The following is a 15,780-nucleotide window of genomic DNA, read 5'->3' on the forward strand; positions in this document are numbered from 1 at the left end:
CATTTATGTGATCAAAAATACAGTAAAAATTGTGAAATATCACAATTTAAAATAACTTATTCATATATTTTACAATGTAATGTAATGTGCAATGTAACTCCTGTGCAAAGCTGAATTTTTACCAGCTATTAGTCTAGTCTTCAGAATCACATGATTCTTCGGAAATCATTTTAATATTTTAATCTGGTGCTCAAGGAACATTTCCTAATATTAACAATACAAATGGTCAAACGGCTGAGCTGCTTAATTTATTTTTGGATTATTTGAGTTTAAATAAAAAAAAATATTTAACATTATAACCTTCTTTACTGACACTTTTTATCAACTTAAAGCACCCTTGCTGAATTAAAATATAAATTTCTTACAAAAAAAAGTCTTCAAACTTTTAAATAGTACGTGCATATTACACACAAATTGTATTTTTCTTTTCTTTTATGGTCCATTTTGCAACTTGGCAACTAGAATACCATCCACTTTCCTTATATGGAAAAAAAACCCTGATCGGACAGCCTGTTGAAAATTTCCTTTTGTTTCACAGGAGAAATAAAATAATACAGCCTTATAAATATTAGAGCGAGTAAATGATGGCAGAATTGTTAGAATTGTTAAGCTGGTATATTATTCTGCATTGTCTTGAAGATGGCATTTAATCTCCTTTATGTACTCATCAGAGAATAACAGATACTTGGAACCTGATCAGGTGGCATGCTCATGTGATAACGACACATCCCCTGACAGATCTTATATACATGTGGAGATCTATTTCTACATTCGGATTGTGCTTGGATCCAAAACAAAGTGAAAAGAAGAATATTAATGTGATGTGAAATTCGAGAATTTCACACAGCCTTGCCCTAGATAGTTATTAAAAAAAACTCTCTTTTACATAACAAAACATTTCATAACCTGCCAGATTCGCACGGAAAAACGTATGTAGGGGGTCGCGCAGCCCAGCAGCAGCTCTCCAGTTCTTCATGACTTGCACTTTGTTTGTTTTCTTTTGCTCTCCTCTACTTTGGTGAAGGGCAAGGCCATATGGAGCAGAAGGGCCAGCCCCATGAGAGAATCATTTTGCATGTGTGCAGGGTACATCACAGTGTGCATTACTTCCTGTCTCAGCTCTCTCTTCTCCACCCAGTGCCAGTCTGGCAGGGGCTTATGACCAGACCTGTACTTTCCCAGAGGCCTTCTGCTTTCTGGAGGAGTTTGACTCTGTAAACTCTTTGATATATGTGAGCATGCTGCATTATCACAGTGTGACGCTGTGTTGGATCACTTGATATTTCTTTCTTTCTGATGTAATCAAAGACCACTGCGGTTTGTGTGTTGGTGTCTTGTGTTCATGTATATGTGCAGTGCAAAGTGTATTAGGGCTGTCACTTTTTGTTCGATATTCGAATATGCATTCGAACATGACGTGAAATATCCGTAATCGAACTATAAATAAACTATTCGGTTTTTAAAGTGCCATGTGTAGCGCATTTTTTACAGTCTATGATTAGACTGTTTGTTTTTTATTTTATTGTTTGCCATCTCATCCAGTAGCGGGCGCTCTAAACGTATTGCAGCGTAGGCCCATGACCAAATCAAGCGAATAATAGCCACCCTGTTTTGAAAATTGGAGATAACGCACAGAACGGCCAGCCTGAGCGGACAATTACGACCCCAACTCATCTAAAAAGTAGTGTCTGGAAATATTTTGGGTTCTACACCGTAGATAGTAAAGTAACCGTTAAAGATAGATAGGGTAGATAAGGTAGATAAAGATAAAATAGTTTACTTAACTATTTTTGTCAGTGCTTAAATATTTGGGTCAGTGTTTTTTATTAAAAAAATTATTATTTATATTTTAAAGACATTATTTTGTGTATTTATTAAGCCTCATGAGGACCATTGGCTGCTCCCCACAATATAGGCAATTTCAAGTTTTGCTGTTGCGGGCACATTTGGTACACAATCACACACTCTTTTCTCCCATTTGGTGCAAACTATGAGAATCTCATTTCCCAGTCTTTGAGCATGGCATCTGTTCCTAAGTGCTCAGAATTTATTATTAGCTTAGTTCAGCCCTGCCATCACACTCCAGTGATTCCATCGTTTAACATTTAGCAGGCAAATAACTCAAATGTGAGGTTAGGTAACATTTAAAAACATTTACACTGGCTTCTCAAATATGGAGTGATACACTTGCAATTCTCAGCTATTGCATTTGCTCAAAAAAGACCTTAATGTATTTGCATTTCCCTTTCGGGTTAGAAAACATCATATATTTGTTGTCAGTGGTGCCTATAAATCTTCACTTTATATGAGTGTCTTCATCTTGGCGCCAGCATGAAAACCCTTTATCTCCCCCTGTTGCTCATTAGATTGCAAATCAGTGGTGTTTTGGGCACTGTAGGTGACAAATAGTGCTTTGGCTGGGACTGCATTGGGAACGCGTGAATGTAATTTTTGCCCTCAGTCACTGAGAGGGTAACAATATTAGAAGGGGAATGATGCCCTTCTTCAAAGAGAAGCTATGTGCTGCTCTTGTACCGACTGCACAGCTCACTTCCGCATTGCAGCCCTCTTCTGCAATGAGGCAGGCACTGCGCTGGGTGTTGATGTTAACACACATACTGTACACATACACTCACCCACCTACCACTAAGATCTCCTGCATACATAGTGCTATCTGTGAAGTTCCTATTGTTTCAGCTTGATGCAACGAAATGACAGTTAAAGTCCCGCAGCACTAAAATGAAGCAATTTTTTAATAGGAGAAAATATAAAGATGAGCATTTCTGACCAACAGAAATAACAGTATGGAGGTCATTCCTGTGATTCAGTGCCTTTTCAACTCTGCTGCTTTTTAAAAAATGAAATTACTTCTGTAATTAAAGGACGTACGCTACCATTCATAAATGTGTGGTCGGTTGAAAGAAGTATCTTATGCTCACCAAGGCTGCATTTATTTGGTCGAAAATACAGAAAAACATATTGTAAAATTGTATTCAGTTTAAAATAACTGTTTTCTATTTGAATATATTTTTAAAAATGTTATTTTTTTCAGTCATGACAGCTTAATTTTTGCATGATTCTTCAGAAATCATTCTAATATGCTGATTTGGTGCTCAAGAAACATTTCTTATTATATTATCGATGTTGAAAACAGTTGTGCTGCTTAATATTTTTGTGGAAACCATGATACATGTTTTTTTTTTTTTTTTTTTTCAGGATTCTTTGATGAATAAAAAACTGCATTCATTTTTATAGCATTGTAAATGTCCTTACTGTCACTTCAGATCAATTTAATGTGGTCTTGCTGAATAAAAGTAATAATTTCATAAAAAAATTAAATAAATATAACCAATCCCAAATAAGACTTTCAGGAATATGCTTTTCTCAGGTTCAGGGACTTAGTTAGAATTGAGAGTTATCTTACTTAAAATGATTGATTTTAATCTTTTGTCTTTAATGACCAGGCTTTTGTTATTTTAAAGGCATTTTTCAAAAGACTATCAAGATAGAAAATTAATTTTAGGACAGATAAAAACAAACAAACTTAGATTACCAATTAAAACAATATTGATTATAAATTGATTCATTGTATTGTCTTTCCTCTTTTGCAGTTTTTTCCTTATGGTGATGCCTCAAAGTTTGCTCAGCACGCTTTCAGAACCTTCGACAAGAATGGAGACGGCACCATCGACTTCAGAGAGTTCATCTGTGCCCTGTCCATCACATCACGAGGCAGCTTCGAACAGAAACTCAACTGGGCCTTTAACATGTACGACCTGGATGGAGACGGCAAAATTACACGAGTTGAGATGCTTGAGATCATAGAGGTACTCGATTCAGTCTGTTCTTCTGTTTACTTGCATAAAGCAATGAAAGTTAATCAAAACTAAATGAAAATTTAAGCCACATAAGAAAAGCTGTTTTATTTTATATCAGTGATTGTGAACCCCAAGGCCCCAACTGTCCACGACATTTTTTAAAGGCCCACTGACTTTTACAATTTTCATGCATTACTGATTAACATAAATATGTTTTACTCACAATTTCTATCGAATAAAATATTTTAGAGTTTGGCATAACTAGAAAAATTCATATATTATAAAATATATTTATAAAAATGTATTAAAACATTTAGATCATTTACATGATTTTTCCAAGTCTAGAAATGAACCATGAGAATGGATTTCACACTTTTAAAATTAGGCTACCTCATATTATCCAGGTTTTTCAAGACTATGGGAACTTTGGTTACTCAAAGAAAAAAAAGAAAACATTTGTTGAGGGGGTGAATTCAAATAAATGTCTTGATTTTAAATTGTTTCGGTATATTTTAATGCTAATTTTTTTTTCTTAGAAACCATTGTTCTATGTCTATTAATTCCAAGCTCTGAAATATTTTAGGGATGCACGATATATCGGCCGCCACCATATCGGTAGCGGCTGATATATGTTCATTTTTTATGTTATAGATATCTGCCCGATAAGAAAATGTGGCTAATATATTAAAGCCGATAAATAATGGATTATGTCCATCAGCTGAGACACTTCAGATGTGCACTGTTCACCATGATGGTTTTAAATTGCTTGAAATATGACTGGAATCACTTCAAAAAAGGAAAATACAGTTAAGTGCAACATGTGCAACGCAAGTATGTAATATAGACTACATATAATTATAATGAGAACATTTGAATTGTGTGCTTGGGACATGGCTTTTAAAAGAGAACTCCGGTCAATTTTAACATTGAGCTCATTTTTTTGTACATTTGGAGTGCTGTCAGTACAGAGAACAACGACAAAAATGGGTGTTGCCTACACCGTGTTATCCTCTTTTTAAAATTTGCACCCTGTTGACTTCAATGGGGCAAGTTTTAAACCTGCTTTTAGCCTCTTAACATCCTTGATGTGTCATTACAAGTGCACAGGTCATGTGAGTGATTCCTTCGGAGTGAACGCGGGTCAATCTGACTGCAGTAGATGTGAAAGATATGAATAAAAATGATGTTTATTCAGCCAGCACACATACCTGTATTTACATCCTGTTTTCGGTCAAAGTCCATAGTAATCCATTGTCGAGTTCACGCGCATGATCATAGGTACTAAACCAATGCGCGTGAACTCGACAATCGATTACTATGGACTTTGACCGAAAACAGGATGTAAATACAGGTATGAGCGCTGGCTAAATAAATATCATTTTTATTCATATCTTTCACATCTACTGCAGTCAGATTCACCCGCGTTCACTCCGAAGAAATCACTCACATGACCTGTGCACTTGTAATGACACATCAAGGATGTTAAGAGGCTAAAAGCAGGTTTAAAACTTGCCCCATTGAAGTCAACAGGGTGCAAATTTTAAAAAGAGGATAACACGGTGTAGGCAACACCGATTTTTGTCGTTGTTCTCTGTACTGACAGCACTCCAAATTTACAAAAAAATGAGCTCAATGTTAAAATTGACCGGAGTTCTCCTTTAATGGTGGTGAGACTTTTGTATTTGTAATCAGGTTTCTCGGCCAATATATTGGTTATCGGCTTTCAAATATAAAGAATTATCGGACAAAAGGTTCATTGTTGGTAAAAATATTTCTTAAATTCTTATCCTTAATCATTATCCAGAGAATCATAAACAACTGGAAAATACATGGGGCTTTCAAATATTGTTGTGGACAATGAGGAGCCTAGGGCTGCGTCCGAAGTCCCATACTCTCTTGAGTAGGTACTTATTTAGGAGTTTAGGAGTCAAAAAGTTTGAGGACCACTGTTCTATGTGGAGTGAGTCGCCCCCTCATTGTCAGAGAGAGAGAGAGAGAGAGAGAGAGAGTGGACAGGAAATGGAGGGGGATTGACTAACTTTCCAAAAGATTTGAATCTAAATTGTTCTGCTTTTCTCATTTCAAGGCAATCTACAAGATGGTGGGGACTGTTATCATGATGAAGATGAACGAGGACGGCCTGACGCCCGAGCAACGAGTCGACAAAATCTTCAGTAAGATGGATAAGAACAACGACGACCAGATCTCATTGGACGAGTTTAAAGAAGCAGCAAAGGGTGACCCCTCCATTGTATTACTGCTGCAGTGTGACCTGCAAAAATGAGTGTCTCGGAAAAGAGCCAGGGACTGCACAAATGATTAATGTTCCATTCAGTTTGCAGCTATTTCCACTGATAAAAAAGTTGCTTGGACTACCTTTCAATGAATCCGCTTCCTGTGTTTGAAACACTTGTGTGCATGAGAATGTTCTTTGCTAACGAATTTCACATACGCACCCACACAAACACCTTTGCTCACACACATACAGAACATGCCATGCATACACACATACAATTATATGAATATTAATATACATACATATTAAGTTGTCAAAATTAACTGCCAATATGTGAAGAGTGTGCAAAGTACCTTCTGAATCCACTGGAGCTTGCGCATCATTGATGTGCTGTGTTAAATCGAGCTACTATTTATTGTACTGATGCTAGCTATGTGTACCATATACTGCGTAATGTCAACCGAACTGATTCTTATGGTAATCGTAACTATTCCGGATTTACCCACTCGTCTGGATGGACAAAAAGATAAGCTCATGTCCATCGAACTTTTCCCTTCAAATGTGCTTGTACTGTTGGTGAATATAAATGTAGTTTCTTTGCATGCCATTAGGTTTGCCTTAAGAATACTTCCCTCATTTGCATCCTGCATAAAGAATGATAACAAGCCTTATTTAAAAGAAAAAACAGCTATTGAAATTTGAGTTGTGCAGTAGAATTAGATGGATAATAATAATTCATTGGTTTTGCAAAGATCTTCAAATGTGGTGCACTAGATGGGAAAAGGCTAGTATACTACACCTTCTCTGTCTAGCATGTACATCACATGTGAGGGGGTTAAATGGGACCGAATGTAATCGGTGAGAACAATTCCACCACTGAGACCATGCATTCATTCTCATGGTCGAAATATTATGCCATTAAAAAATATCCCCATATTAAACTTACAAGCCGTGCATTTTTAGAATGCACTTCAGAATGTGATCAAATGAAATAAATTGCATATCAGTGTGCAGATTAATGTGGGGCCCAGGCATGGAATGAATTTGTGAAGATCAGTTTTGAGTTGTGTCATTAGGTTTAAAGATGATTTTGCCTCAAACATGTATCTGTTGGAACTCCCAACTCGTTCTTGACAGCTGAAACCGTCCAAGACTGTATTTAATCATACTTTTTACACGCTGCTCTTAAAGGAGAACTCTAACTGAGGGTTTTAAAGGTCAACCCTAATGTTATTACTTTTTAAATCCAGGCATTTGCACCAACTGCACATTTTGAGCACTGACTCGATTTCTAAATACGCACATTTCTGTGCTCCATTTGAAAGTACATTCTGCCAGTGTCAAGAGCTTTACGTCATTGTAATGTTTACCTACGTAGGCACCGCACCAAATTCATACAATGGCAAACTTTTCCAATTTAAAAGTTATTTTGTACATATAGCATGTATTGTGCCCCTGATGCCATGGCTGCACTAACTCATTGTGTTGTGGTTTAAACTAATAAAAGAGTATATGGGATATTTTCTCAATGTCTGGGTTTGATTCGAAAGGAGTTTGGTTGTCAATATGTAGATACTGAAATGTATTACCTCACCTGCACTCACCATATAATTTGTTAAAGGAATAGATTGTTGAGGGATAGATTAGATCCTCAAGTTGTTCCAAACCTGTATGACTTTCTCTCTTTTGCTGAACACAAAAGAATATATTTTGAAGAATGTTGGTAACTAAACAGGCCCAGGGGTCCCATTGACTTCCATAGTATGGAGAAAACAAATTCAATGGAAGGAATTCAATGGGGCCATCAACTGTTTGGTCACCAACCATCTTCAAAATATCTTCTTTTTTGTGTGTTCAGCAGAAGAAAGAACTTAGCACAGGTTTGGAACAACTTGAGGGTGAGTAAATAACTGTGAACTATCCCTTTAATCAGCACAAATCGGGACAGATACAAGTAACTTTTATGCAATTTGGAGTCACTTTTGAATACACTTGTGCTGTAATTGAAAGGAAAACATCCATGAAACGCTATCATTTTAATTAAAGAAAGTACAAAATCAAGAAACACCTGGGATAGTTGTCAGTTTTCAGTTTTTCATGTCAGATGTTCCTGTGGAGTGTGGACATTGCATCAATCACAACCAATAAGTGAAATTATTAAGAAAAAATGAATTCAATTTCAAGGAGTTTATTATTTCACCCATTACATGATGGGGGCATGGAAATTCCTGCATAACAGAAATGGCCCATATCATTCTGGCAAATCCAGTAAACTGTGATAACAGAAGAGGTCCGTTAGATGGCAGCAGAGTCTTGAATTCTAAATAGTATAGGCAAACAAAAAGCATAGGCTATAGCCTATGTAAATAATGAATAAATGAAAATATATACTTAAATGAAAAATGACTTAAAACAGGCCAAGGCTATAACTAAATAAAATAAATAAGATAAAACAGATAACAAAAATAAAGTAAAATATTACACCTCGACAACATATACTGCATTCTTTAACAAAATAAATGAATTTATGAAGATTTAATAGCTTGGATATATAGCCTATTGCTCGATATCTTTTTCAAAGACAATTAAAGGGCTTTTGGTGACTGAATTTACTACAATGAATGTGATTTGTTAAGGAACAATAAAAGATAATTAAGTAGCCTAGTAGTTTAGTTTTTTTTTTTTTTTTGTTTTGTTCACGTTATAGAAACCAAACCAAACAAATAGACCAAAATATGTGTAATAGATAAAAAAAAAGTGCCGTTTCATTGGGGGCAGGCAGCACGAAACAAGGAACTGGTATCAAATAACATTATAATAAAGTTACATTAAGTAGAATCGCAGTTTGACGTCACCTCAAAGGAACCTGGCCGCAGCCTTTCCGGAAGAACGTCATCACACTGCGCGATCAAGCTAACATAGCAAAGTGCGCAGCTACTTAGCTTGTGCTAGCTGTTACAGATTATAGAATAGTTGAGGCTTTTTCTCGCAAAGTTTGAGTTTGTGTTTCCTCTAAACAGACCCAACCATGGCGATGCAAGCAGCTAAACGAGCGAATGTAAGTCCAGCTTTGGTTCAGATGATCGTTATGTTGATAGGTTGGCCCTCAAATGGCCAATCCACACTTTTAAGATGGATGTTTATTGTTGTTTTCCTGGTATAAAAATGATCAATTACCTCTAAGACAAAAAAGTAAGCGCTTTTGCTAGTGGTATGATAAAATATATATTCCCTGCTTTTGTATTTATACATGTGGACATATTATTTAGGACTCGAATTCCCTCTTTTAGTATAGAAATGTGGTTAAAATATTTATCATGTTACGTCCATGTGGGAATTCATAAATTCAGTTTCATACTTAAATGTTATTCGAAGCACTTGAGGGTGTTCAAATTCTTTAAATGGTGGCGTGGTTTGTGTTTAAATGATAAGAAACAATTATTTTCAATTGATCTATATCTCAATCTTCCTCTTTGCTGCTATGTTTCAGATTCGTTTACCTCCAGAGGTGAACAGGATCTTGTATATACGTAACCTTCCGTACAAGATCACTGCAGAGGAGATGTATGACATCTTTGGAAAGTACGGGCCAATTCGTCAAATCAGAGTGTGAGTATCAGTTTATTTCTTATATTAGCGTACCAATATGCTTGACAGACACTTACTTACAGCTACTGGTTGTTTCATTAATCACGTTTATATTTGTAAGTGCAGAAACTGATTGTTCTTTTGTTCTTTCAGTGGGAACACACCAGAAACGAGAGGAACAGCCTATGTTGTATATGAAGATATCTTTGATGCCAAAAATGCCTGTGATCACCTTTCTGGATTCAACGTCTGCAACAGATACTTAGTCGTATTGTACTATAATGCAAACAGGGTGAGTTTAACTGTTTTTGTCTTTGATTCAATCACAGTGCTGGGTAGATTACTTACAAATTGTAGTCCATTACTGAATACAAATGACATGATATAAATTGTAGTTAGTCATGAAATTCACATGTTAATTACATTTCACATTTTTTAGGTAATATATTCTTGATTACTTTTGACCTAACTTGTTTATAACGATTCAAATAGTATAACCTTGTAGCCTATTGGTAATTTCAAAGATAAATTATTCTATTTTGTTGATTTGTTGATTTGTGCATTACACATTACAGCAGGGTTTCCCTAACTAGCATTTCATTTGCGAAGGAACTGAAGGGCATTCATAAATTTATGAAAAGCTTAATTAATTATAAGAATTATAATAATATGAATTATAAGAAATTATCTAATAAAAACAATTTAAATAAAATACTAACTAAAAAAAAAATTATATTATTTTATGCTGTGCGGCCTCTCAATTTTCCAATTAATACGTATTATAATCTAATTTGATTTTTGTAATCTGATTACATAATCTAGAACAGGGGTTTTCAAACTTTTTGTGTGTGTGGACCACTATTTGTAATCAGGAATTTTCGCGGACCACCTCATAATACACATAATAAAATGTGTCTACACACAGTCCTACCTGAATTAATCCGCACCTCTAAATAGGCTTACTAGCACTAAAACTATAACTGGTCATCACATCAGTACAACAGGCTTGTTAAAAGTAAGTTTACTGCACACAACCGGCTGCCACATATTTAATTGATTTATTTACTCAAGCGCCCGAGGGCATAATCAGGTTAATTTGAACAACAGGCTTATTTCCATAGCAATGGAGTATGAAATCTATACAGTAATAAGAACACTTGGATATAGTCAGCATTTCAAAACCTTTGGCGATTATTAATCTTCAGAGTTTTACAAGTCCTCAAAAAGTAGGCTTGAGTTTGTCCACTTAACAGCACATCCGCAAAACATTTCAGAAACGCGAGATCAAGAAACCAAAACAATTTATTTTTGGAAATTAATATAATAACAGGCCTTATTCATTTCATTTATAAACATTTTGTTTCATATAAACTGCCTATAAAGGTACTATCCACCGATCCATGTTGTGGTTGTAACGGCACTGAACATGAACGTCACAGCTGAGCGTCACTAGCCAGTAATCACACAATAACTTGACAATTTAATTTAAATTTTATATCAATATAGGCCTACATATTCTTTTTACTTTTTATTTTTTTTTATGGGAATTTCCTGGTAAAATGAAGGTAAAAAAATATTATTTTATATTTTATTTTGCCTTTCCACGGACCACCTGCAGTACCCTCACGGACCACAGTTTGGGAATGGCCGATCTAGAAGATTAAATATAATCAGTTACTACTACCCAACACTTATACACAACTTGATGGTGTGAATTTCAAAAAGATTTTCATGTTTCAATAATTGTGAAATTAGTAGCTCACCAATGAGGATACATAAATAACAATTAAGATCGTCATTTCTGTTTCAAACTGCTATCTATCTTCTGGGAAACACAACACAAAGATGGATATTATGCAGAATGTTCTTTCCATTAAATTAACTATTGTCCAACGATTAATTTTTGGATGAACCTTTGACATGTTAATAGCAATGAGAATGTGATGATAAGTTTTTACCTTTGTTTCCCTTCCCCCCCAAGGCTTTCCAAAAAATGGACACAAAGAAAAAGGAGGAGCAGCTGAAACTTCTCAAAGAGAAGTACGGGATAAACACAGACCCACCGAAATAGTCAACATAGTTTTTTTTTCTGTTATTGTTGTTTTTCCCACCTTGCATCCATCTCTTTTTTTAATGTCAGTTGAACAGTGTTCATTACCTGGCCTGAAGTCTTGTTATATATATTGACCCCATTTATTTTTCAGTGAGTTCTGTTAATATCGAATAAATTGGCATTTATTCATCAGCATTTGTTTTATTAAATCACTGATTTCCTTTTTTAATATAACTGTCTGGTGTCTTATTTGCACATTTTTATTAAACTAGTGGATTCACATTTCTCTGATTAATACTAAAATATTGCATATAACAACACAATGTATATTACTTTATTTGAAGATAATGCTTGTCATTGATGTTTTTTGTTTTGTTTTTGATTGCAAAATAAATAAATATTCAAATAATATAATTGCATACATGGCATTGGTTATGCAGTAACTTTAAAGTTGCTTTAGAGATTTGATTGAGTAAAAAAACAACAACTTTTTGCTGCCTTAATGCAGCCCCCTATTTTTTGTCTTAAAATATTTTGTATACTATATTGTAATGTGTCTGAAATTAACCAATCTATCTTTTTAGTAATCCAGTATTATTATTCAATATATTGCGTTGGATTATTATTGGACTATTTTATTTTATTTTATTATTTTTATTGAATTTCCAAAATTACAGAATTTGATATCAAGTTCTTGACACATTTCTTGAAACAACAATAATTAGAAAAAAACAAAAAAAAAACAAAAGATAAAGTGCATCACAAACATATTAAATTCATTTAGCAGAGATACAAATCTTTGGGCTTTTTGATTTTTTAAAAACTTTACAGACTCAAAATACATTTTAAAGGCTGTTTTAAAATGAGCAAAGTTGGGTTTTGAGTTACTCCATTTAGTTTGATGAATATGAAATGTTCCTAATAATAGAAACAAATCGATGACATACATTTTTCTTTTAGAAAAGTCAAATTCATTTGTATGAAGTAAGACAGATTTAAGACTAGGTTGCAGTTCATTTTAACACCTAGAAATTGAAACATCTCATACCAAAAGATTGAAGAACAGGGGCATTCAAAAAATAAGTGCACAATAGACTCTCTTTCACAAGTACAAAAACAGCAATTGCAATCTGTATCCAGATGAAAACGCTCTAATGTGTCTTTCACAGGATATATTCTGAGCAATTTTAAAAGACACTTCTTTGGTTTAATTTGATACACAATACCGACTAAGAACTCCCCAAAAATGTTCCCACTCAAATGAGGAAAACATATTAACCCAAACAAATTTAAATGGAGGAGAAGAGATACTGACAAAAGAGATCTAATCAATTGGTTCAGATGATCCATACTGAATTTATCATTAATTAAATCAAGTTTATCTAAAAACAAATGTTTGGAGACTTTACTTGCAGTGTTACCCCTAGAGCCCTGATTTCTGAATAGAGACAAAATTTTGGCAGAAATACAATTCATGACAATACAATATTCTTTAACAGAAATATGACACTTAAATTTCCGACATAGTTCAGTAATACTCAAAAACTGACCATCAGAATTCAACAACTGACTAACTAATAGTATATCAGTCTCAAACCAATGTCTTAAAAATAATGTTTTTCTTCGGTGTGTAATATACTTATTATTCCAAATAAAAAAGGAGTGAGGAGAGAAGTTATGTTTAAAAGCCAAACACCATGTCAAAAAGACTTGCTTGTAAAAAAAAAAATTAGATAAAGAATTATTGGACTATTGTTGCTTCCGTTTTTAATGCACTTCCGTCTGACCATAAATGAGCCAATCAGCTGAACGCGCGAGAACGAGGCGCGAAAGCGACAGTCGTGTCTAGTTACGTATCCTAATTTCTCCGTTTGAACATCGTTTGTAGAAATAGTACGCTTACCCTGATTTTTGTAGAACTGATTCTTAGTTGTTCGCTATAACTAATATAAGTATCACGTGGTGAAAATCAATTTTTCGGTTTGTGTGCCTTTACAATTTAATCCGCCTCGACGGTTGAGAAGAAGCCAAGATGTCGTCGGTCATCAGTGAAGTAAAAGCGGAATCTACCCTAAAGTGGTGAGTGTTCGTAATACGTGTTCGTTTTATGTTGGCTATATCTATTAAATGTGTGCTAATCAAAATGAGCGACATTTGTCGAGATTGTTTTGTCGCAAATTAGTCATTCGCACAACGTTAGGGAAAATCACGACTCTGGATGGGGTTAAAATTGAGTTTATTTAATCTAACGTTAATTCACTTGTGGTGGGAGAGAGTTTAGTAAGTCATAACTTACATTTGAATGTAAAAGTCTTGCTTTTTATTATGCTAGATGCGCAATCCAGTTACTCGTTTGCCAGTTTAAAAAAAAAAAAAAAAAATTCACGCTCTCTCTTGCAGACCTGACGCTTTATTGACGCTACCGTATCTATATCGATGTAAAATAATGATTATCAATTGATTAATGATCCTATATAGAATGCAAATTCGTTTTATTTTACTTGTTTATTTCTTGTGTTGGTAATCAGAGGCTGCACCTGTTACAATCTCTCAGATCTCACCTGTGAGAGGTCAGCTGAGGGACTCCTTCCAAAAGCACATTTTCTAATTTCCTCGTGTTACTTTACTTTTATACTGTTAATGTAAATTTGCTGTAGTTTCCAGCTGGTGTCTTGAGCTAAACTGAGGGGTTAATGCGGAAGGTTATGTATTGTTTCATGTCAAGTTGTGTGGTCTGTAAAAAAAATACAGTATGAAGTGTTTTTAAGTTTAAACATCAGCTAAAGGCTTCTTCCAACTTATATTTTAATATTACACTGGCTTGTGTCCTGTCCCCCCACAGCTGTATTTTACATAACCTTGAGAATCAGTTATGATATGCAGATAAAATTAACTTTTATTAACAACAGGGATGCAAAAACCTAATTTTATAGGGAACATTTTTAATATTCTACTCTAAATGTACCATTGTTCTTATCATACTGAACTGACCGACAGCTTCAGTGATTATAAAAGTTTTTCATGAGCATTTCTATGGCTCAAAGTGAATACGTGCTGCTCTGCCACCATCTACTGGTTATAGTGGTAATTTCATGTTTTTTTTTTGTTTTGTTTTTTTAATAAAAAGTGCATGTTTGCCACAAAATGGCCTACACTAGGAATAATCAGCCGTTTGAACGAATCAATTGAATTGATTCAGTCATAAAGACGGTGGCTGAATCCGAAATCGCCCCCTATACCCTCAAATAGGGTTTTATTTGAGGGGACAGCAATTTGTAGTTTCCGAAACCATAGTGGACGTTATTGAGTGCACTTATTTAAAGGCACACTATGTAAGAATTGTACCTTAATATAACAGCTTTGAAATCATTTCGATGGTAAAACAACTCGTAGTAGGGCGAATTAACCCGATAGCAAAGCCTGGGGGGGGGGGACGCCGCTGGAAAAACCAGCAAAACAAGTTTGAGAGGTGGCGCTCCGATAAATCTCGCTAGAATCACGACTTGCTTTACAGCACGACGCCACATATATCAACAACATGTGAAGCAGCCTCTATGGAAAACACTAGCACGCATTAGAGATGTGAATCATGTCAGGGTAGACGAAAACGCGGTCGGAAGAGTCAAGGAAAAGAAAAGGGTGCTCGAGGCGCACATACTATAGAGCTGGTAAGTCCCGCCCATCCGTAAAACCTCACTGGACCTCTAGGTTGAAAAATCATCAATGCAAGTGAATGGGAGAAAATAATTATTTTCTGATCCCGTTTGAATTGTGCCATGAATGTGAACATATGTTGTCTGTGAATTTTTAATATAATTTTTCATGTTACGAGTTTGACAGTATATTGTATGATTCTTTGGCTAGCAGTTGTGGAAAAGACATAACGAGAAAGACTACATGTCGCCTATGTGACGTCACCCCATAACACATTTCCCTCCACTTGTCAAATCACGGTGCTAATGCTGCGATAACATATAGAGACAGATCGAGATGCCTGTGTGTTTTGTACCCAAATGTCAACATTCAAACCAAATCGGCTGTTCTTTCTTCAGATTCGCGTCGAAAGCAGCAAAGAGTTGTAGTCC

General features: G+C 35.1%; 3 protein-coding genes across 3 annotated transcripts in view; all 3 read left to right on the forward strand.

The window, feature by feature from the left end:
- vsnl1a (visinin-like 1a) overlaps nucleotides 1-7,572 on the forward strand; it is a 29,126-nt gene extending 21,554 nt beyond the window's left edge. Inside the window, exons 3-4 of the mRNA XM_079889507.1 lie at nucleotides 3,612-3,827; nucleotides 5,905-7,572. Of these exons, the coding sequence (XP_079745633.1) occupies nucleotides 3,612-3,827; nucleotides 5,905-6,102 (414 nt within the window). The 3' untranslated portion in view covers nucleotides 6,103-7,572. The remainder of the gene's footprint in view (nucleotides 1-3,611; nucleotides 3,828-5,904) is intronic.
- Nucleotides 7,573-8,944: 1,372 nt separating this feature from the next.
- Nucleotides 8,945-11,887, forward strand: sf3b6 (splicing factor 3b, subunit 6). Its single transcript, XM_079889349.1, has 4 exons — nucleotides 8,945-9,112; nucleotides 9,545-9,663; nucleotides 9,796-9,934; nucleotides 11,624-11,887. The coding sequence occupies exons 1-4, from the start codon at nucleotides 9,083-9,085 to the stop codon at nucleotides 11,711-11,713; spliced, it is 378 nt and encodes a 125-aa protein (XP_079745475.1). The 5' UTR covers nucleotides 8,945-9,082; the 3' UTR covers nucleotides 11,714-11,887.
- A 1,601-nt stretch (nucleotides 11,888-13,488) lies between these two features.
- Nucleotides 13,489-15,780, forward strand: part of tdrd6a (tudor domain containing 6a) — a 33,595-nt gene continuing 31,303 nt past the window's right edge. Inside the window, exon 1 of the mRNA XM_079889352.1 lies at nucleotides 13,489-13,774. The gene's annotated coding sequence lies outside the window, so the exon portion shown is untranslated. The remainder of the gene's footprint in view (nucleotides 13,775-15,780) is intronic.

The sequence above is a fragment of the Squalius cephalus genome (genome assembly GCF_949319135.1).
Source record: "Squalius cephalus genome assembly, chromosome: 12".
Classification (NCBI taxonomy): Eukaryota; Metazoa; Chordata; class Actinopteri; order Cypriniformes; family Leuciscidae; genus Squalius; species Squalius cephalus.